The 23,723-nt window shown below is 41.4% G+C and overlaps 1 protein-coding gene across 1 annotated transcript in view; it reads right to left on the bottom strand.

The window, feature by feature from the left end:
• The window catches only part of GRIA3 (glutamate receptor, ionotropic, AMPA 3), a 141,562-nt gene that overhangs the window by 34,117 nt on the left and 83,722 nt on the right, over nt 1–23,723 (bottom strand). The window contains exons 8-12 of the mRNA XM_009997227.1: nt 22,072–22,239; nt 18,701–18,805; nt 17,241–17,348; nt 15,862–16,068; nt 6,531–6,907 (exon numbers count right to left, since the gene is read on the bottom strand). Of these exons, the coding sequence (XP_009995529.1) occupies nt 6,531–6,907; nt 15,862–16,068; nt 17,241–17,348; nt 18,701–18,805; nt 22,072–22,239 (965 nt within the window). The remainder of the gene's footprint in view (nt 1–6,530; nt 6,908–15,861; nt 16,069–17,240; nt 17,349–18,700; nt 18,806–22,071; nt 22,240–23,723) is intronic.

Genomic DNA, 23,723 nt, shown 5'->3' with positions numbered 1-23,723 from the left:
TCAAAATATCTGTTCAGGGTCAAAGGGTGCAACTGCCACACTGCTCAGCTGGGTGGGGAATTTCATCCCTACGTACAGGGCTCGTTCCTCAAACACAACATGTTGATCACAAATCATTTCAGGAGATGAGACAAAGGTATTTCATATGTTTTCCTTTAACTCTGCTGTACCAGTGAAGGAAGAAATCAAACCCAGGTACATTAAATCTGTGGAACCTGGGTAATGTAGTCCTTAGTTTGTGTGAAGGGAAGAAACAGAAACAAGAAAACTCTTACCTGCTTGTTTGTTTCCTTCAAGCCCCTCTGTGCCATCCCCAGACAGTGGGTACAAGTTGTTCTACCAACAGATGGAGACAGGAAAAAAGCAAATGTCTTGTGACGTGCCCCCACCCTGCCCACATAAGGAGGTTCACTGGTAAACTGCCTGGACTTGGCCAGAGCCTGAGGTTGCCTGAGCCATTGAAAAAATCCCATTGGATTATTAACAAAAAAGAGAAAGGAAAAATAAAATCAATCCAACATTAATAAACACACCAAAGAAAGAAAAAAACTTGTCCACACAATAAAAACAGAACAATCTGGAACAGGCTAGAGGAATGTGGAGAAACACCAAGAGGTGAAGCACTGCTATTCTCCACTCTCCTCCGCCCAAGAAACAAGCAGCAGCTCCCACCGAGAGGGCAGATGAGGCTGGTTCCTATGGGTTACAGTGTGCACCCTGTGCCAGTACCATGGCATCCCAGAGACTGCTACATCCAGCCTGTACCAAAGCACAAGGTAGTTCCAGTGGTTACAAAGTTCAGGGAAGCTTGAGGAGTGAACTCTCACCTCTTTGTCTATCAGGAAGCAATGATTTTGGAGGTGTGAACTCAGAGACACTGCCAACTTTCTGGCCTGCCTGTGCTTCCTTGGGCACCAAGTGGAGGAGGCTGCCCAGCCTTTTTTGAGGGCCTCCCAAGAGGGTAAAAGACTTACAAGTTTCAACCTAGGTTATCTGAAGCTGTGCTCACTAACAGAAGGGTACTATGTAGCTGCAAGGGTAAATTGAAGAAAGATAAATCCAGAATAATGTGGAAAGTAAGGAATCTCTCTACCTCATGCTACATTCTTTGTAGATATCAAGTGAGTATCTTGGGATTTTACAGATGGTTGAAGTCCTTTCTGGCCCTTACCAGCCAGGATATTGGCTTTAGCTGCTTTGTAAAACTCAATACCCTACACACTGAATCAGCCTGTTATACAGGCTGACATAATTTTAGCTAAGTGCAAAGCAGTGCTGGCTGAACTTGTCACACAGGGCTCCCTTTGGAGCCATCAGAGAGAAATAGAGGAGATAGACACCCTCAGAAAGAGATTTAGCTCACTTGCTGTAGCGTGGGATAAGTCTGAAGGTGCCCATCTGCCTCATGACTTCAGAGTGAACTGAGATGCCTAACTAAAACACAGCCTATTGCTTTTGAGATGTCTACATCAGGTGACATTCATCTCCCTTTTGTTCATTCCTTCCCTACATACTTTCCATCTTCAGAGAAGACCTGGAGTTGAATTCCTCCTTCCTGCAGCAGGGTGGGTAGTCTCAGAGCCAGGCTGATCAGAAGTCTGGCTCATGGGTCCAGCAGATGAACCATCCACTTGCATTCAGCAAGGTGAGCTTTATCTGGGATTTCAGGTTCCTGTGGTCATCTTGCTTTACAGCAGGTCTTGAAATAGGAAGATGAAAACCAGATTTGCCAGGGTGTTTAGATAAATTCAGTGTAACTATTTGGAACAAAACAGTATGTATTCATTCTCCCTATAGTTTCCCATGGGAAATCTCTGATGCAAACTGATGGTTGCCCCTTCTGTTAGCAGAATAGATGGGTTGTTGGGATGCACATGTGCAGAAGACAAGCATTTTCCAAACCAGTGAAATCCTCAAGCTCACACTGCTGTAACAATAACGAGCTGCATGCTCATACAGCATTTTACACACAGAGAAAGGCAAAAATACCTTGCCCCAGAGATGTTGCAACCTGCGTGAACTAAGTCAGACAGATACAGGAAAAAAATGGAGAAGAGGGAGGGGAAGGGGGGCATGGCTGAATCCCTTGATGAAGAAAACACTTCCTTAGGGGTCCTACATGCAAGAGAGGGGTTTTGCTAAATGAGGTCTGGAGCTGTTCTCAGAACAGTTGAGGTCACTTAGAAGAAAACCAGATGTCACTACAGAGTTGTTTCTCCCAGAGCCTTCCAATGAGGACAGAAAGGAAGATGATGCAGCTGCTACTACAAAGCAGGCTGGGCTGATGTAGCTGCAATTGGTGGTAGCACAGAATGGGGCAAAAGAAAAACCAAATGAAGCATAAAGCTGACACTGAAGGAAAGACAGACAAACAGAGTCAAAGAAGAACACAGATGAGCACGGCTTGGCAGCCTCCTTATCCAAAGGACCCCAGTTCCCCCCAGTCCATCTGCTGATATGAAGACTCCTTATACCCACTGCAGGGGCTAGTGTAGAGGGACACAGGAGAAAAAAAGGGTTAGTACATAAAAGCCTGGCTGGAGAGAAGTGAAGACTTGCATTGTTTGTACTATGAACCCCATATATATTTGTCCAGTACTCAGTCAATTATAGAAATGTCAATTATAGAAAAAATAAATCACAGCTTTTAATACCAGCACCACTTTTTCTGATTAAGACATACCTGTCCAAGTGCGCAGTAATGTAAAAACAAACTAATGCTTGATCCAAACATGTCATTTTCCAAATTACCTCAACAAATAGATACTTTGCATGACATTATTTTAAAGTGAACTAGCATGTTAACAAATTAGAGGAGTAATGAAGACCTGGATTAACAAAATTATAACTCAATTATTGAAACAAGGTCAGATGGTATTTTTGAAAGGAAGTAAACAAGAAGAGTGCATACCTTGAGAGGAAATTTAAAAGGAAGCATGAAGTCAAATGAGAGCAAGTTAGTAACAAGGAAAAAACAAACACTCAAATTCACATTCAGTTTCCAGGAGAATAACACATTCAAACAAAATCTCATTTCTTTATCAAAATAGCTTGAATGTTGTTTCTACTCATGGCTACAAAACATATGTGATTTCCTGTAGTACATAGAAGCAATAAGCTTCTCGAACTACTCCATTTTTAATCAGGCTCTTCTGATCAACACAAGACAGCTGTTATATTAACAAATAACCCTGAACAGCCTCGGTACAAACTCTCCTTGCCTGGAACCCCTTCATATTCTGAGCACACATTACCTGGTCCCCACTGAGCTCCAGCCCTGGCTCACATGCCCAGAACCAGCCCTCCACCTCTCCTGCCCGCCCGGTGCCGCCAGCCGGCCCTCGCCTTGGCTGCTGAGACACAACATGGGAACTCACAGCATCCAAAGATGCTTCCATCATAGGAACTGGCAGTGGGAGTTTCAGCAGTACCTAGTTACCCAGCTCTCAGTGCTGTTTTGAAAGTCCCACAAAGTCATTCCCATGGACTTTAATAGGAGTCTCTTGAGTCTTCTGCTGTGCAAATAGGGAGCTAGAAATATGCCCTCCTAAATGACCAATCTCATGAGATAATTTTTTATGAACCCCCTGTCTTTTTCCATCAGCAATTAATTAATCTAGCCTCTTTTTTCTGCAAGAATAAAGAGCAAAATGAAAATACATGCTCTCACAGAGATTTCAAAGATAGCTCAGAACAGTATTACAGATTTGACTGTGTTTTCTCCTGATGCCATTTGCTGTACACATCTTACATTAAAGCAAGTTTAATAATTACTTTTGATCCATCAAAAGTGAATTTTCAATGCCTTAGCTCACTATGCAGAAAACACAGCAGCCTTTGCCTTTGATAGCAGAACAAAACTGCTGGAACAAATGTTGATTGCATCAAGGGATGCACTAAACCCCATCCTTTGGCCACTATCTGATTCTGTTTAGACGACTCCTATTAAATACAGAGAGGAGAGTATAGGGATATATCCTCTGGAATATCCACACAGCATACTCACCGAGGATAGATCTAACTAGTCATTAGATGTCACAGCTGTTCCACACAAAGGCAGCTGAAAGAGCCTTTATCAGCAAGTACAAAAGTGATCTCTCCAGACTGCTTGTCGGCATCTCTCTACAAGTGCTGTTCGCTCTCATATAAGAAATTTATTCAGACAAAACTCACAATGGAAGAATGAAGCCCCTTTTAATGGCAATAAAAGAGTGTGAAACATTCATATAGTCAATGTACTGTGAATGGTGCAACCTTACAAAGACACGGGTTCAGAGTGGAATACTTGGGAATAGTCCCTTCTATGGAAATTTGACATTTAATCAACTTAAATCAACATGCTGGTCAAAGGAACAGTGTTTCTGGAATCTAAACCAAGGTCTTAATTTTTTATTTTTATTTTCTTTTGTTGTTGTTTTCTCAGAAATAATATATGTAACTGCCTGGAATCTGTTATCATGAAAGATAACAAAATAACTGGACTATGTCTTCAAACACAGGCCATATATTAATACTGAGCTAAAAGCTTCTGATGGATGGAGAAAACAGATAGGTTTACTGCCATCTCTCTCTCTCTTTTTTTTTTCTTTTGGTAGGTATTTCCAAGGCACTTATCATGGTAATACTGAAAAAAAATAGCATGTGTTTCACTCGTTATATAAGGTAAATGGCTGAACCTGTCAAAGAGTCACATGGGAGCTTAACAAAAATCCTATGCACTTCTATTTAACTGTCAATAACCAGGCCTAGTGGAACAGTGCAATGCCTGCAGCTTTCCATGTGATTTCCCAGTGCTTATTTCCCGGTCCTTTGTATTGGGCACACACATGGTCAACAGCAATTTAAATGTAAACTACTCATCAGCTTTAACAGCAAGCAGAGAGGCAAAGTTTCAATACAGAATTTAGGAATAAAACAGAAACAAAGTATATAAACAGGAGGGGAAGGCTAAGAGCTGTAACTGCACAGTGAGGAGCAGAGCCAGACACTGGTAACTGCAAAACCTAACTCATAGTCATACCCAGGCACAACTGTGTGCATGTTCTACGTACCATATATAAGCATCTGTCAATAAGTGTGACATCTAATTGCTGCTATCAAGACTTCTATAACATGGCCATGACTTGCAACAAATACCAAGAGGCATACGCCAGGATCTCTGAAAGTCCTGGATTTTGCTGTGACCATTTGGGAATCTGAATGTGCAATGACTGAACTTGAAGGATCATTATTACATTATAACAGGTAAAATCATGATCCTTTCCATGAAACTTGACAGTTTTGCCACTTGCTTCAGTGAGGCTACTCAAGATCCCTACCATAATATAGATTAGGAAAACCTGGTTGCTTTTCAACAATTCAGATATTGAAAAAGATGCATAGACATGGAGATTAACAAATTGTATTTCAAATATAAGTGCTTAGTTAGAAAAGATCTGTCTTCCCAGCTTTAATTAACAACCTCATTAAAGGGAAAAACTGCATCCTGTTTGCACTAAGTGGGTATTTTAAATAATTAAAAGAGCTGGTTATTAAAATATTGTCATACAAAATATAACCAAAATATAACTTCATCACTAAGAAAACAGATAATTTTACTGCTTATCACAGGCACATCACCAAAGTATTTTACCACTGTAAATGCAGAAACATTATATATATAATTAAAAAAACATTTGTGGCATGGATTATTAGATTAGAGAGAACTTCACTGTTCTCAGGTGGTTTTCAAAATGCTTCTTTAAAAAACCAAACATAATCCTACAATAATTAATACCAGTGCAATCTGCTAAACTGCAACTAATATCAAACATGTTTTACTTCAGCCTTATTCAGAAAGACTATCTTCATAAATAAGAAAATCTTTATGGAAACTGGCAATGCTTATTAGACCACATTGACTATGAACACAGGGACAACAGATTAAACTGGACTGAGATAATGAGACACATATAGGGCAGAGCACGGTAACTGTTAAAGGAGCACACAAGGAGACCTGAACAGGTGAAAGACAGTAGCAAAGAAATTAGTAGTACATGAAAGGATGGCTCAAGAAGAACAAAACTAGAAAAATTAGGCACAAAAGAAAGTAAAAAGACTAGCAGAAGCCATGACTGGAGTGGAGGGCATTTAAAGTGCTGTTGCATGTGGCTTTTAAAAATATTTTGCAAAGCAGATTATGTCATATGCACCAAGGAGATGACCGTAAAATGAGATATGCAGCAAAAACACGGTAGCCCTCCAAGCATTGCAGAAAAGTGGAAACCTTATGCATTTTACAGCCTCAACATGGTGTATATAAGTTCGGCAGAAATGCATACATGGCATCATAAGGCAATGCTGCTCACTCTGAAGGTGAAGGTTAGCAAGCATGGTGGCTTGATGATGATGCTTGGCATTGAATGGAATGTCAAAAAAAAAAAAAGAAAAAGTTGGAATTAAAAGAAATTTGAGAAAGAAACATATATGCACCATGGCATCATAAAATGCCCATAAAATGCAAAAAGGTGATGGAGTGATATGGAACAAACCTTGGAGAAATATCGCATCCTTGCTGCATAAAGGCACCCAGGGAAAACCAAAGGCTGTTAAATATTCCAAACTCATTTGGAGGGTCGGGAGGATTCTGAGGGTCACGAGGTTCTTCATTGCTGTCTTCCAAGTGCCATTCATAAGGGCTGAATCTGCTGACTAGGAAAAGAACTACGCTGACGCCAATGTAAGCAAAGACTATACACATCCAAATTTCATAAGCCAAAGGATCCAGGAAAGAGAATACGCCTGGTTTAGATTTCTGAGGCTTCTTGATCATGATGGAGATGCCCAGGCTCATAAAGGGCTTGGAAAAGTCTATGACTTCTTCTCGCACCAACGTTATGGTGAGGGGGGCAACAGCTATATCTGCTCTCTGAAAAGGGAAAACAAACTCAAGTTAGTTACAGAACAGTTGCAACATAATCACAATCTAAGAGTCTCAGACTAATGAATTAGATGATAAATGACAAGAGTCAGTAGGAAACATTTTTCTTGCAGCCTATTTTGCAGTCACTGAAGGACTACATGATATTGGTAGAAAGTTATTAACAAGAAAAATTACAGTCAAATCTGTGCAAGGGCCTCATGACACAGGCAGATACATACCAACATGTATTTAAGTTTCTACTAAGTCAAAAAGGATGAATAAAGACTATGCAAACTGGACAGTGAGATAGCAACTAAAACAACGTCATTTTCTAGTAATGGCCTGTATCCATCTGTCCTGAAGACTTTGGGCAAATTCTGTGTTTGCTATATTTTAATTTTTTCCCTTCTTTTAGCAAGTTCTCTTGACTTACTAATTAGTCCAAGATCTTTAAAAAGAACCTAAGAGAATTAATCAGTCCCTGAATTTCAGCTGGTTTTGAGTGTTACTGCTCATGCTCCTTTGAAGCCCCACTGCAATAAGGGATAATAGGTGGTAAAATAGTGAGGTGATAGGAACCAGGCAGCCCACCCTTTCTGTGGTCACTGAAGAACAGTAATAGAGATCTGAGAGTCCCTGAGAAGTAAATAGCCTGGGTTATCTGAGAAGAATGCAGAGTAGTGTTTTTCAGTATAGCATATGCCATTTACAGGTCTGAGCTCTATAAATCTGCAACACAGACCATGCTCTGGGGCTGTGTCATCCAGAAGCACAATTTCATCTCATTGCATCTGTCATTCATCAGAGTGTTGGTGCAGCCTGAACCAATCAATACCTTTCCCTTCAATCAATACACCTTTGCTGGCTTCCATGGGAGGGTAAGAATGTGAAGTAAAAAAACAAAACACTTAGTAACTCAGTTAAAAATAACATTCCAGAATAGATTTTCAACATATTTAATTGTATCTGTATTTCTATGCCATAAAGATTCAAGTTTTTCTGTTCAGATAAACTATACTTGACTCAGCAATACATTCAAGCAGGTGTCAGAATTTGCAATGGAGGGGACTAGAATATTGAAAAAAAAAGACCCTTTTCATTTAAAAATTGTTATGGGAGTCTACATACCTACATACACTTTTTTGTAATCTTCTATTTTAAGCACTCTATATATTTGTGGTATTGGTACTTTTAAAGATGACCTTTTGCTGGTAATTAAGAATTTCAGAAAGAAAAAATCATTCATAGATGAAGTCTGCCCAGTACCAAACCACTGTGCACCTTTTAAATCAGATTTTTGTTTCCCACTAATAAGTATGTCTCTCTTTCTGAAAAAAATTTAAACGTAATTAAGCAGAAGTTTGAATAAAAGTTAATAGGAAATGTTAATAAGAAGTGATTAAAATCTATGCCATAAAATAACTGAATATGCCTTAATGTAAATCTGATGGCGACGTCTGTGACTTTCATCAATATCTGATTTGTTCCTCCTCTGAGATAGCTGGTTTCAGTTTAACGAGCAGAAATGGTGAAGGCTTCTCATAGGGAAACCCTCAGTATCTATCTCAAGCCCTGTGGAGTTGGTGGCTCCAGGCACCTTCGGGGGGTTTTAAGGCTAAGACTGAGGGCAGACCTGCCGGGCCAAGGACTGGCTCTCTACAGCCTGTCCTGCCTCAATCTGCCCTCTGGGGAGTACCTGCCTGCACACACGGGCTCTGGATTTGCTCCAGCCATTCAGGAATCTCCCCCACCAGTTTGCACTGGTGTATGCACCTACAAAGTACAAGTTCACTGCTTGGAATAATCAGATAAAACACACCTGGGCATGTACGGAAGCCAATCAGAAACCATGGCCCTCGATGTCCCCTCTCCCAGGCCTCCTCATCTCCTTTAGACATTCAGCCACACAAGGGCATTGCCTTTCCCCTTGAGTGACTGGTTTTCTCAAGGAGAAAACCCTCACCTGATTTGTGGTCACCTACTGCAAAAAATCTAGCTTAATGTGGCTCGAATGTAAGAACAGAAAATGCCACCTGCCTTTGGATGCCCGTTTGCTGGCTTTCCAGGGAGTGTGTGAAGCCATCTACAAAACAGAGAGACTTGGGGGGACACGGGCAGAGTGGGGTAAAGAGACTGGATGATGCTGGAACTTGTTCACTGAAAATTCCCCCAAAACATACATTTGTTTTGTAGTTACTGCTTGTTGAGCTACTGTTAAATATTAGATGTCTCTAGTCAGTAAGCATGAGATGCACACAGAGCATCAGTTTTAAACAGTCAGAATCCATGGCTGGCTGGAAGACTAAGCACTTTGACCATGGCTACTTTACTTTGTGTTGAACTAATGAGGTACTTACAAATTAATCCTTATTAGAGCAAGCTTAATGGATCAGGACCCCTGCAGAGACCTCACAGTGGCTCCACACAAAGTGAAGCTTACATGGGAGGCAGGTTCCTGACTGCCCAGCACTTTTGCACATGGACAGTCAGCCCTGGAGCAGCCCATCAAAGTAGGAAAAGGCTGGTTCAGCTCTAAGAGCATTTGCTTTCTGTAGCATTTTCCTGGACTTGGAGAAATTTAATTCTCCCAAAGTAATATTTTAATTGCCAAAGTAGACATGGTGGAGCTCTTCCTAAGTGCTGATGCAGCATGCAATAAAGTCTGTCTCTCCTTCATGAACAGCTGAGTTCACCCACAATGTTCCTGTGGGGCCTTAGTGGGGATGAAACTGGTACTGTGCTGAAGCACAGACAAATTAGGTTTTAAAAGCCTGATTGTTACCATGTCCTCATTCATATCATACAGTATGGATTTCTTAGTAAATTATTTAAAATTGCATTTTAATATTACAAAGAATACTCATATTTATTTTTCTGATACATTCCTGTCTTCCTGCTTTCCTACCATTTTTTATAGGCATTCAGTACATTGGAAACACCAACAAACACCCTCATGCCTTAAATGAATATGGTAGAAATTGTTTGCAGAGGGAACAAGTGTGGGTTCAGACACAGGGTCTCAGGAAACCATCAACAATCAGGGCACTGAGAGGGGTCCAGCTACAATCCAGCACCTGAGCCTGGTTCCCCACCCTGGATATTAGTTGCATTAGAGAGGTTAAAACCCACACTGCACTTTGCTTATTTATTTAGAGATCTAGCAGTTGAAATGGAGAGCTTATGGAGAGCGCTAAGCACCCTAAAGGATCATTAATAATTGCAGCACAGTTGTGAATTTCCCTCCCTCTTATGGCTGCAGATAAGCAGAACCCATAAAAATTGAGCTCGATTAAAAAGAACACAACCACAAACATGTCCTTCCCTGTGCAGAACTGGAGGGGGGTTTAAGAACCTCAATAACTAAGCTTTGCTAATCACTCATGACTAATGGCGTTTCAAACATCATCTTCACTGCATTTGAGCCAGGCGAGAAATGTCATGGATTCCTCTGAGGCTTGTTCTGCCTTTGCCTGCTAGTGTGGGAGGGAGGGATTTAGAGAGGACATGCAGCACAGAGGCACTACCCACTCTCTCAAAGCTGACCCTGGGGAGCTGCAAACCTCAAAGCTCTTAAGAGAAGGGAGAAAAAAATAGCAAATGCAAATATCCCTCTACACAGAGAAAGAAAAACGATAGGACGTTCCACCTCTGTCCTCCAAAAGGAGGGACTGACTTCTACTTATGGACCTTATGGAGTCCTTCTGACTTCAAAGTCATGCACTAGTGATAGCAGGAGATACCAGCTCTGCTCCTCTCTGTACATCCTTCTGGTCACTCATGCTTGCAGAACTGAACAATTCCTTTGCTAGCCTGTTGCTTTTCAAGAAGTGGGTTGGGGCTACAGACACTTTGCCAAGACCTTTGTGTGCTGGGAAGTCAGCCAGTACTCAGACCATGAGCAGCCTGGAGCAGGGGGACACTGCCCCATTTCCACTGGGAGCCAAACCTCCAGGCACCCCAGAAGTGCTGAATGCAGGTGCACAGCAGCATTAGAAGAAACTGCTGGAATGACAACTGACTCTGAGCACATTTTAGAATTTCTCAGTGAGGTCTGAGGTTTCCAGGTAGCAGAAAAGGGTGTCAGACAGAGCAACACATCACCTGTGGTATCAGCTGACAAAAGCTAACTTGCAAAGAGAGTCTAGTGTACCCAAGGATATCAGGGTGTTTTGAGAGGCCAAATCATAGGGCAATGTGTTTTTAACACATCAGCTCACACTTACTTAAAAACAACTGATGTCTGACAAGCAACATGCTGCATTGAAGTCTTCAAGTGTATTAGGTGAGCAGTATTAAGGTGTTAAAACTGTAGCTGGCCTTGTCTGCTGCAGTTTGTCAATGTGAAGTCCACACATGCTTTATGTGGGTGCCCACAGCTCCTGAGGCACTGCTACTGGATGCAGATGGAGAAATTCAGGGTACATCTGCTTTGTGAGCTGAGGACATATGTGTGTTTCCTCGTGTGTGCTCAGATGCAGGTCAGCCGAGGTCTGGGACCAGGTCAGCGAGACTCTGAGCCAGGGCTGCAGGCAGGGGCCACCTGCCTGGGCAGGGACCCCACATCCCTCTCTGTGGGTACAGGATGAGGCACCACATGGCTGCCTCTGGGCACCTGCACCTGGGCTTCCCTCTAGAAACCAGGGGTTTGGGGAGAAGGGCGAGCTGCTTCTGCTCACGGCACACTCGGGCAGCGACACAGACTAAATGCACATGGGATGTTTTGAGGAGAACTTGGAATCAAATTAGTTTCCATCTCTCCTGAGATTCAAAGGCTGTATATGCCATCCCTGATCTTTCTGCTGCTGCTGGGAGAGCCAGAGAGGCCAGCAACACGTGAGGCTGGTTAGTCTGCTAAAGGCTGGGAGATGTGTAGGTGGTCCCACTCTGACAGGCTACAGCGGCTGCCTGTGTTCAGGGGACTGGCTGTCCTTCACATCCCTGCTTCAGTCCTTTATGCTAATTTACATACTGAAAGATTTGTATAAAGACCCTTTTTTACCTGAGGAGAGTTTTAAAGCCTGTAAGGTCTGACTGCTCTTTCCACTCCCAAAGCATCTGTAGTTACAATTAAGATCTATGTTAAACCTACTGTCAATTAGTCTCAGCAGTGTGAAAAGCATCAGGCCCAGGGAGAGAAGGCTGAACAGTGAAGGAAGAACAGCAGCCTGCTTTAAAAGGGAAAGAAGAATTTAAAGTCTACAGAAAGAGGCTCACCCTACAGAGGAGAAAAGACAATTGTCTAGTGTCCAGCTGGTGGGGTGGGTGCAGTGGGGGGCACAGATGGATCACTGGAGGAAAGGACTTGCTGGTTTGCTTTGCTGGTTAGATTTAAATAGTGATTCAGCCTCCCAGAGTGAGAATGATTTAGCTACTTCCCTTTTCTAAAATGTGCGGGAAAAAAGCTTTACCTATTTGCTGTTTTTATTCTGCCAAAAGTTTCCACTATGCTTTAGAGATTTCTCTTAGTTTAAAAAATAATAGCACTTGAATTGGTAGATCTTTTTCTGGTAGGAAGAAGAGTCTTATTTTGACACTATCAGAGTGAAAGAGCAACATTAATGTTTTCTTCAACTTGGTGTTTTTTGATTAAGAAAAAATCAAATTAATTTCATTTTTATGTCACATTTTAGAATTATTAATATTACTATTATTACTACTACTATCACCAACATTTGGAAATTTTAGTGTGTCTGTCCCCAGGTAATGGGTGACTTGGGACTGATCTGGTTAGCCCAGTCAGTGCAGGCCTCCAGCTAGTCTCTTAGAGTGGATCAGGGCTTTGCTGGTCAGCCTCAGGACCCACAGTGCTGGGACACAGCAGCCCTGGTTTTGGGTACAGCTCAGTGCACACTGAGCCCCTTCCCATCCCTCCTTGCCATTCCCAGCCCCCTGAAGCTCTGGTCTGGAGGTACATGGCCCTGGCTGCATTTTCTCTCCTGACTCTATGTTGCATCCCACAGGAAGCAAGAGCGACAATGAACTGGCACAAACTAAACATTAATTAGAGTTAATTAGGGTTTCGGCATTAAAGTGACAAGCCTTTCTCTTCCTATGACTGTCCTACGAGCAATTTTAGAGAAGAGTTGTATGCATGGAGCTATGCAAGAAAGGGCACAGTATTCAGAAAGCCTGGTAAGATTTCCCAGCAGTGCCAGGTGGTGGTGAGAAGCTTGCTGGGTCAGGAATATGCTGTATTTGACAAGTGACCAGTCCCTGTTTATCATTTGAGACAAATGCAATCTTAAAGATTGTGTTTTCTGCCACAGCTCAGTTCAGCTGTTGGATAACTGGGACCAAAACCAATCAGGCTCCTTTTATCTCTCCATGCCCATCTTCTGTACATGCTAATAAAGGCATTTAAAAACTAATCTCCCTCTTGTCTTCCCAAAATGGAATGCAGAGGCGCCAAATATGACAGTCATTTTGTAGACATGGCTCACAAGGGCATTAGGGGTAAAGTACAGTTTTAGTTCCCTAATACAGTTTTAAGCCCCTGAGAGATAAAGGAAAGTCAGCACATAAATGAGGTGCTTGCTCCAAATAATTAGCACTTCTAGAGCACTTTTCATCTTCAAAGGGCTTTGTGCACATCCTTGTGGTACACAGCCTCCTCTCAACAGAGGGAGAAAGGGGCCAAGGGTATTTAATGATGTTTGCAAGCTGGGCTGGGGAAGGGTCTGAAGGCCTGGTGAGGTTTGTACTCAGAGGCTGTTTTTCTTGCTTCCAGAAAGCCAGGTGGATTTCTGTGCAGCCTGCCAGCTCAGAAGTTGAGCTCGGCAGGATGGGGAGCTGGCTCAGCAGTGCTGGGCTCTAAGCATTAACCTGGGTCTACAGTCAAACCCCCAGGGACACATCTGACCTTTGAATAATTGAGCACTGCAGTGAAGAAGCCTCAGTAACTGAGCTTGCAGTGTGAGAAGAGGAGCTGTTGGGGGTCAGGGAGGGAAACTTTCCTCAATTTTTCATTAATGAAACACAGATGAAAACTGCATCAGAATACAAAAGAGCAGAGTTTTTTTTCAGGGGGAAAATTACAATGGTGGGGTTGTTTTAAGGTATGGTCTATGGTGCCTGGGAGGCTGGTTTTTGCAGGTATGGAAAGGTCACAGGTTATGGTGGGGAAGAAGTTAGGGATCAGTTTAATGCTAAGGAGGCAGAACCAGAGCTGAGTTCTTTCCCAGGCACTGTGGAAAAGGCAGCTGCAGCCAACCTGTTTATCACAGGATAATAAAATGGTTTGGGTTAGAAGGGACCTTTAAAGGTCACATAGTCCAACATGCCATGGTTAGGGACACCTTTAACTAGACCAGGTTGCTCAGAGCCCCATCCAACCTTGACCATCTACCACCTCTCTTGGCAACCTCTTCCAGTGTTTCACTACCCTCATCATAAAAAAAATTTAAAAAAATCCTTAGATCTAGTCTAAATCTACCCTCTTTTAGTTTAAAACCATTACCCTTCGTCCTGATGCAACAGGCCCTGCTAAAGATCTGTTCTCATCCTTTTTATAACCCTCTTTAAGTATGGAAAGGCTGCAATAAGGTCTCCCTGGAGCCTCCTCCAGGCTGAACAACCCCAACTCTCTCAGCCTTTCCTCATAGGAGAGATGTTCCAGCCCTCAGATAATTTTTATGTCCCTTTATCCTGATGGATCCTGAATCATACAGACTAATCTTATTTGGATCAAGTCCCAGAGGCAGTGACCCATATCACACCTTTCGTCCTCCGGCATAGACAGTCCCTGTGCCTTGGCTGTTAGCAGCATTTTCAGGTTCTCTTTTGTCATGCCTTTTGCATATGCAACAAGGAAGTAAAGATACAACCCAGGGATCCAGAGCTGTTTACCTTCTCCAATCTCCCCCTCTCCTTAATACAATGCTACAAAAAACATTGTTGCTTATATAAACTATTTCCAAGTCAAATAGGCTACTGAGTATAAAAACAACCCCACATCAGGAGTGGCTGCTCCAGAATAAGAAAACTTTTGCAAATCTAGTAATAACTTTAAAAGAATTATTCAGCAAACATTTTACAAGAATGATATGTTATGCCAAGGAAATTTTGAGGAGACTTTTAGAAACTACACTCAGCCATGGAACAAAGGGAGGCAATGGAAATACTCACTTCTGCTCAGATATTTTAATAAAGGAAAGCTTGTTAAAAATAACCTATAGAGAAGATCTGGGTGGAATAAAAAATCATCTTATTAGCATTTGGGGGAAAAAAAAATGCAAAGATGAAATATCAGCTTGTAAAGTCTTTTCTGCAAAGCCAATTTTCTCCCCTTCCATCTAGTTTATCTTTATTCTAAAATTCTAATTTTAAAATAATTTTCTAAAATGACAATTCCTGTTTTACTTCTTACTGAGCAAACCAATGCACACTCGATACAGAATTATCAAGGGGAATGCAATTAATTGGACTTCTTTTTTTTTTTTTTTGTCTGATGGTTGATTTTTAAAGCCAAACCCAGAGTTTAAAAAGAAAAAAAGATACAGTCAATTTCACACCTTCATTGCTTCTTACCCTGAAAAGCAACCATGGGGCTGAGTCTTTAGTCTCTGGTTAAACACAAACTGACAACAGTGATTCAAGGACCAGACCTTTAATGGGAGGGACACCCTCCCAGCATTTACAAGACTAATAGAGAAAAAGGAAACATGGCAAATGCAAAAGCAGCATATGAAGGGCAAATGGGAAATTCTGCTGCAAACAATTTGATATTTGCCCAATGCCACTTCTTAACATTTTGTGGACTGTGATTTGGAGAACAGCAGTAAAAAAGTGACACTTTTCTGCAATGAAACAATTAGAAAAGTAGACTATAAAAGTGGTACTACAAATAAATATCTAGAATTTTAAAGGTGGTATTCAAACAGACAATCTTTATTTTGCAGATTATTGACTTTGCATATAACTTGTTATAAAGAACATTAAAATGAAGGTTAAGAGAAACTTACCCCATAGACCAGTTCACCCACCATGCCATTCCATATCTTAGTCTCAGGGTCCCTAGCTCCATATTTCCCATCTCCAACAATTGACAGTTTGTATTTTATTCCAACATGTTTTGCTATTTCAGAAGCTAAGTCTACACAATATCCTTCATATCTCTCATTCCCTTCTAGTTGTTCATGGTTTTTCTTATACATTACATATGGTGATTCCTTTGAAACAAAAGTAAAGATCAAAAGTCTATAAATGTAAAATACAGCTTTAAAACACACACAATGAGAGCTGTTATTATCCTTTATATTACTGGCAAGCATTTACAGTATTTCCTGATTTGGTACAGAAATTGGACAGACAGACTTTAGCAGTTTAAAACCCCTTGGCTGATCTTACAGCCACACATAACACTATTCCTAGTATGGATTCATTGAAGACAATAGGACTTTTCTACTTTAACAAAATTACAGTTCTGTTTGCAGGATTAGGCCTGATTCGACAGTCAAATAGCATCACTGTAGTAATAGTTCAGGTTTTAGTCTTTAAAGAACTGACATATCCAACATCTGCACCATCAAAACAATTTCCTAAGGCCCTGGTGGCCTAGAATGGGGCTCTGACAGAGATATTTTCAAAGCAGCCTAAGGGAAACTAGGCTAAAATCCTCAGCAGCAATTTTTGTCACTAAATTCCCTTAGCCTTCTTGGAAAATTCTAGCTGAAATGCTGATTATATCTCACTCAATCCATAGGAATATAAAATACAATGCTTCAAGAAATAGCATAAAATTGGCTCATGCTTAGTAGAATCAAAACAGGCATAAGAGTCACAAACAATACTGTCCAGAGCACATCTGCTAGAGGCATTGGGGCTGCCACAGGTGCTGCTGTTTATCAGACATGGGAAGAACTTTACTCCTTTGGAATTGCACGGGTGTAGGTCGCTCTTCACCCAGTGCTAGAGCAGTTCCAGTTCTCTACAGGCTTCGTTGTGCCACCCTTACTCAGTCGACAGGGCTTGAGCTTACAGGCGCTGCACCTGAGTGAGGGGTGCGAGATTTGACCCTACAGCAGGAAGGCCAGACCCTGCTGTCATTTACATACATGCATAATAACTTCACTTATGTGAAGCACTGGGTTGAGTTCAAGTGTCTGAGAAGCAGCAAAGCAGAATGCTGAGCTCAGGGAGCTCCTCCTGTGAGTAAACTTATCAACACACATAGAAGTTCGTAGGGTCAAGCCCTCAGAACATCTCTGGAAGATACTGAACTTTTCAGTCACTTGAAGTCACACAGTATTTAGCATTTGCCTCCTGGCAAGGTGTCTAACACACCTCAGGAGCCACGTGTCTTGTTTCCTAAACACAAATACACTAAGAACATTAAACTTACCAAGATGGTAGTGACTACTATAGTTCTGTTCTCCACAGAGGAACTGTCATTAGAGGGCAGCTGATCTAATGCTGGCACAAATCTTTCATATTCGTTCCAATAACCAGCCTATAAAAATTGAGATCATTACCTCAATACATGCGTTTATAAGGATTCTGCTACATGAACTTGAAACAGGAATTGTCAAAACATACGGCTTTGTAACACTTCATGCAACATTTTTGCCATTGAAGGACTACATTAGCTTTAATTTAACTTCCTTAAAGAAGCTGTGTTCTCCAGCCCACTTGCAAAGAAATACAAGAAATCTAACTGAAAATACATATTAAATTCTCCTTCTAAATTCACATCGTGCCTGCAGAATAAATTCCCACATGCCCATGGCATAAGAATACACCACAGAAAAAAGAAATACATAAATGGCACAGCACTCTGAGTAAAATTCTTTGATTTTGTAATTTTTAACTACATCCTGCTGCAGTTTGGACAGTGAGTACAGTTGCCCCAGATGTGCCTGAGCCCGCTTAGAGTGGATGCACAGACATTGTGAACAATGCAGGCACAGAGGGATTATCTTAAGTATGGGATACAGACCCCTGTGTGAGCACGAGGTGATTATTTGTCAGCTGGCTTGTGCTGACCTTCATGGTGCTGTGGCTGCATTGCTAAGCTGTTACACTAGTTTTTGTATTTCTGCACAGCACAGAAGTAACACTTGTGTCTGCAGTGTAAAACCAGCTGAATGGCTGGGCCATACCCACAGGTATTTTGTCATTTGTCAAATACGTGCATAAGATTTTAAGGAGTCTCAGAGGTGACTAAACAGGTTTGGTACCTATTGCCAGGTGAAATCAGGGGGATTTATACATGCCTTGGCCACACAGATTCTTCTCTCGATACCTCTGAGACCTTGTCTACCTAAGTTTTTTTTTTACATCTGCCCTAAATTTCTTTTATAGTGGCGATCTAGGCTACTATCCCACTTAGGAACTATACTTTATTTAGGAGACAAGAGAATGAGTAGAAAATCCTAATAAAAACCAAGCTAATTTTGTGTCATTTTCAGAAAGTTTCTAAAATACTCTGGCTCCAGCTTCACTATGGCTCTGAGGCCTGTTATGGAGAGGAAGGGAAAGACGGAGAGTAATTTAGGAGATAGGGCTGAGCAGAGGACCATGACAAAAGGTATTATGCTTGGCAGTGGAAATGCTCTAGAAGGGTCTTAAGGGAAAAAGTGGGGTCTGAAGTTGACATGCAGACCAATGAAGAAATTAAGCAGACTGAATGGTTTTGTCTAGGAACAGAGTAGAACAAGGTTCCTGCTATTGGAAAGACAGCAAGAAGAAGAGGATCCTCAGGACCCTCTTATTACAGTACCTGGGGCATTTTTGAGATCCATTAGTTTGTTGGAATAAATATTTGTGAAGCTGTGAAATTTGGATATGTATCTTGAAACTCACCTTCCGTGATCCAGCAGCTCTCATTTCATACACATCAATTGTGTAGTTTGTCCTCCGCCCATAGGTGTCAAACTGGATGTTCCCTGTCATTCCTTGGACTTGCACCTTAAGGGAACAAACAGAAAAAAAACATTTTAATAGAAGATTCACTTTTTATTTCCCTCTGTTACATTTTGCAGGAATCTACTAGCTCTAATACAATTTTTATCTATATAAGAGACTGGTAGTGCTTTTGCCACAGCCAGTTGTATTCTTCATAACAAAACCAATCCAAATTCTCTCAGTTTCAGCTGTACATATTATTTATTAGTTAGTGCTCAGTTAGTGACTCCCTGCCACAGAGTGAGCTGCATTTAAGTGAAATTAGCCCTGCACATAAGTTAAATGTAAGACAGATTGACTCTACCATGCTTATTCATGCCAGGTTCCTCAATACAGCACGGAGTATCCGGAAGGAACACACAGCAACTCAGTGCCATGAAACCCCTCACAATATGTGATTTGTGATATAGACCAGAATCCCGTATCATTGCTCACTCCAGGAAGTGCTTTATTTTAAGATCAGTCCCAGTGTAGAAGAAAGGGATTAATGTTGTCTCTGAATGAGCACAGACAATTGTCTCTATTGTTTATGGACTTCTGGTCTCAATGCGGATGGATGGGCGGAGAGACAGGAAGTCATTATCATTACCTACTCACATGAATCATCAAAAGGAGAAGTATGAAATACTTTGTTTCAAAGAAAAAATCTTTCTTACTTCTCTCTATGAATGGGTGAGATATTTCCATTTATCACTTATCAACACTGACATGCTGTAATCTCTGGCAGAAGGGGTAATAGTCATAAACTTCACTAGGGGTAAATTATTTTTAATATTTAGCAAAATTACGTAGAAGTTACAGAAGAGGTGACAAGACTAGTCAAAGGGAAGCTGCTCCAGGCTGGTGACTGATCTGCTATTTATAATTTAGGGATAGTGCAATCAAACTTGTTATGGAGGACAAGGCTACAAAAAACAGTGAAAATTCCTTGAACTCAAAATTATCTGGTAAGCCAAATTCAGACTGACATATAACTAGTGTAATTGTTTTTATCAGTAAGTGTACTTGAAACTTTCTTAAAATAGTTTCTATCGTTTCAGAGGTCTGGAAGAACATGCAAGTTATTCCTGTCTCTAAAAAGCTAGAGAGGTAAATGGGGCTTTGAAAGAAAAATTTACCCCTCAGAGGTCTTATCAACTGTGGACTGAGCAAATGTATTGGTAGGGTAGCTGACATATCAGTTGCAGCCAGATGTGAGTTGATGTGCCTGCTCTTTGCACTTGCTCGGAGCTCCCTGGCTACCCTATTGCAGCAGTGACTGCACATCTCAGCAGAGCTTGTTAGGTCAGCTTCATCCCGACACGTATGGAGACATGAGCATTGTGCACTTGACACCTTCTGACTTCAAATTTAATTTGTTTCTATCTTTGGTGCCAAAACTCAGCACTTTTCAAAATCTGGCTGCACCCAGGCAGGACAACTCACCAGGACCCAGAGCGATTCTGGCAGCAGCATGGGGAGGCAGCCGCAAACAGAGTCACTATTTATAACTGCCCAGATCTGCCCAGCTAAACTGTCTGCCACTGACCTGGTGTCTGAGAACCAGCTTTAGGAACACAGACATGCACATTTTTCAAAGCTGTAGGGAAGCAGACTCAGGTAATGCCTATTTCCCTTTCGCCAGCAGGATGACTACAGTGTGGCACAGGATATTTCAAGGATGTCTTGGAAAATATCTTCTTACTGGAGTTGTTGTTACAGAGTGGAGAGGAAAAATTGTTAAATTGAAGTGTTTCTTTTTTTCCTGAAGCCAAGATTCAGTGTCATTGTCTGAACAGAGAGAGAGTGATAGACAGGATTGGGTCTGGAAGACAGTGTGGGATGATCTTGGGGACCATTTGTTGGAGGTTTATATAAACCTGACCTACTGACTTTGAATAACTAAAACAATACAAGGCAACCAGCTGGAAGTCAAATGTCTGCATCTTTTTTTTTAACCAATAATGAGTTTGACTTTGCATATCTTATGATTTATGCTTTTAAAATAAATTTTCCCAAGTAAGGAAGTGTCCTGCAGCAGTGCTGGTTTTTTTTGTTGTTGTTGTTGACATGAATACCTCACTCAGAGTTTTATGCTTTGCTTGTAATTAAGTTAAAATTGCCAGTACAAATTCTTTAACTTTAGTGAAGGTTGAATTTAATTAACTTCTCTTCAAAAGCATGCAATGCTACATTAGTGAACGTGGAGTTAGGGCATTTGCTAGAAAGTGACACGACAGCATAAAAAGAGCTCTGGCAATGTGAAACTGAACCATCTCTCTTGTTCTTAAGAGGGATATAATCTGAATAATCTTCTATAGTTCATTATAACCTTCTGATATAATCCTTCAAATTCTGTATCTGAAAAAAGCAGTAATCAAACTAGGTGTACAAAGGCTTACCTAGGATTAATTTATACCCAACATGGGCTTAATTCTGATCTCACTCTACTTCCATGTCTGCATTAATATAATACATTCTAACAGCTTTGTTTTTGAGTTATTTGAGCCGGATCAAATGCAGATCATACTCTTGCCTCCTATATCTGTGGAAATGTTACTAAAGTTTTCCTGCTGTCACTTGCTTTAACACACATAGCAGTCTAAAAAACTCAACAAAATTAAAGAGGTAGTATCCCACACAATAACTAGTGTTTGGGGATAAAAAACAGGCCATGGAGAAGGCAACGACCTGAGTGAAAAGTTCTGCCAGAAATCAGGACTGGTTGGAGCTAAACCATGTCAAGGTTCAGGCTGGTGCTGAAATCCAGCAGCACTGCTATGACCAATACCATTTTTTCCACTGCTTTAAACCAGCCCAAGTTGTCTTTTTACTAGCAAATTATCAGAATTACCAAGATGTGTTTAAGTTCATAAACATATGTATCCCTGCAAGATTTACAATACACTTGCTGGGGACCCAGCTTCAGCCTGACTTCAGAAATGCCCAATATTTGTTTGCAGAATGGCTCATACTCACTGTCAGGGTAAGCTTGGGTGTTACGAGGCAGTCAGACTGTAGGTGCTCTGGTGTGGACAATCAACCCCAGAGGGATGTGGTTTTGGCCAAAGTTTTGAGAGCTGATTTGTTATGCTTTTCCCTCTATTGAATTTATTTTAGCCATTCTTTGGAGTTTGGCATAAAGTTTGCTTTTTCTTTTCCCCTGAGGAGCTGCAGCTCTTTGTGTGAGTACAGGGACTGTGCACACCGAGTAGGACGCAAGTTCAGTCCCAGGAGAACTGCTGCAGTAGTGGATCTACACATTCATTAGCTGGGATGTTTGCCCTTACCATTTTCAGAGCTCTTTCTATATCAATTCCTTGGCTCCACGGCACCGCAGGGTTAGCCAGGCAATCTCCAGCACTGCCTCTCCTGGAGACATCCACACGCTGCCTTCGGAGGTAACGGAAAGCCTCTGCTATGACTAGGACTGCATCATGGGTCAGTGCAGATGTATACTAAAATGGATGGAAACAAAATATGGTAACAAACTGCAGTCTTAGAATTGCCCCAGGTTTATCAGGTCTAGTCCTTCTCTTTGTTAAAATACTCTAAGAAGAATAATGCTTATGATCCCTTTTCCCTGCTCCCTGTCTTGCCTCAGGTGCTTTTTGTAGTTTAACAGTTCCATCTATTTCAATCAACAAACAAAAAACTTTTTGATTTTGTATAGCATGCAGCATCAAAGTAACAAAACCAGATTATAGTTGCATAAAGTTTAAATTTAATTGGAAGCTTGTTCATCTAAATGGGGTCACTAAAAAAGTCTGCAATTCCATGCTGGCCCCTACTGCTACCAGTAGCAAAGAGCAGCTCAAATTTGGCTTTTGCTTGGAGTATTCTTTTTCATTTTAGCAAGATTGCCAAGACAATTTTGAATTGAAATTAACATAAATCATTTCTGTTTGGCCCACAATCCTGATTAGGTAGCATCTGTGGCAAGGAACAGATCAGATTACTTTTCTTAGAAGACAGCTATACAAGTAAGTAATCACAAAATACACTTTAGGCATCACATCTCCTTGGTAATTCCCCATCTGCCTTGTCTTACTCCATGGTAAATCTGAGTAGCAGCAACTCTTCAACAAACTCCCCAGGCTCCTTAAATACTTATTCATATTGCTGTCAATTTCATCCATTGCTTGTCATACATTATCTGGTGACACCCTCTGATGCTATAACTTCAGTATCACCAAGGAATTGTCATGGATGTGGGTTTTTTTTTCACATATTTTCCACATTCATGTGTTTGTCTAAAAGTTATTCCATCCTAGAGTGTCCCAGGCTTTGCATATGACACCCCTTGGTTTGCACTGACATTACAGCACTCCTCTAACTTAAAGGTCTGTTTACAGGAGACCATTTCAACATGGGAGCAACTGAATTTGCTAAGTATGTAAGCCCAGATTTCAACCCCTTTGTAACTGACCCATGTAATTAGCCCTGCACCTGGAGAGGAATAATACCATACACCAGTACAGACTGGGAGCTGACCTGCTGAAAAGCAGCTCCATGGAAAAAGACCTTGGAGTCCTGGTGGACAAGAAGTTATCCATGGAACAGCAATGTGCCCTTGTGGCCAAGAAGGCCAGTGGTATCCCTGGGGTGCTTTCAGAAGAGTGTGTCCAGCAATTCAAGGGAGTTTATCCACTCCCTCTACTCTGCCCTACTGAGACCATATCTGAGACCTTTTTTTGGCTGTCAGTGTGATACAGTAGAGCTCGTGGCTCCCAAGGAACCTTTGCTGGACTTAGTGCCAGAAGACCTGCTGCCCAGGTCTTTCTAACTTAGGAAGGTGGAAATCCAAGTTTCAACTGCATGTGCAGCTACTCTCTTTGTGGATATGACATACATTTCAGAAGTTAATTCTATCCTGCAGGGCAGGACAGTTTACACTCCTACTGGGTGCTTGTGGGGTGGTTCCTGTTCTGACTGTACCTCG

Source organism: Chaetura pelagica, unplaced genomic scaffold (genome assembly GCF_000747805.2).
Source record: "Chaetura pelagica isolate M959 unplaced genomic scaffold, ChaPel_1.0 scaffold344, whole genome shotgun sequence".
NCBI classification, from domain to species: Eukaryota; Metazoa; Chordata; class Aves; order Apodiformes; family Apodidae; genus Chaetura; species Chaetura pelagica.
Note: the sequence above shows the minus strand (reverse complement) of the source record. Positions and strands in the feature narration are given on the sequence as shown.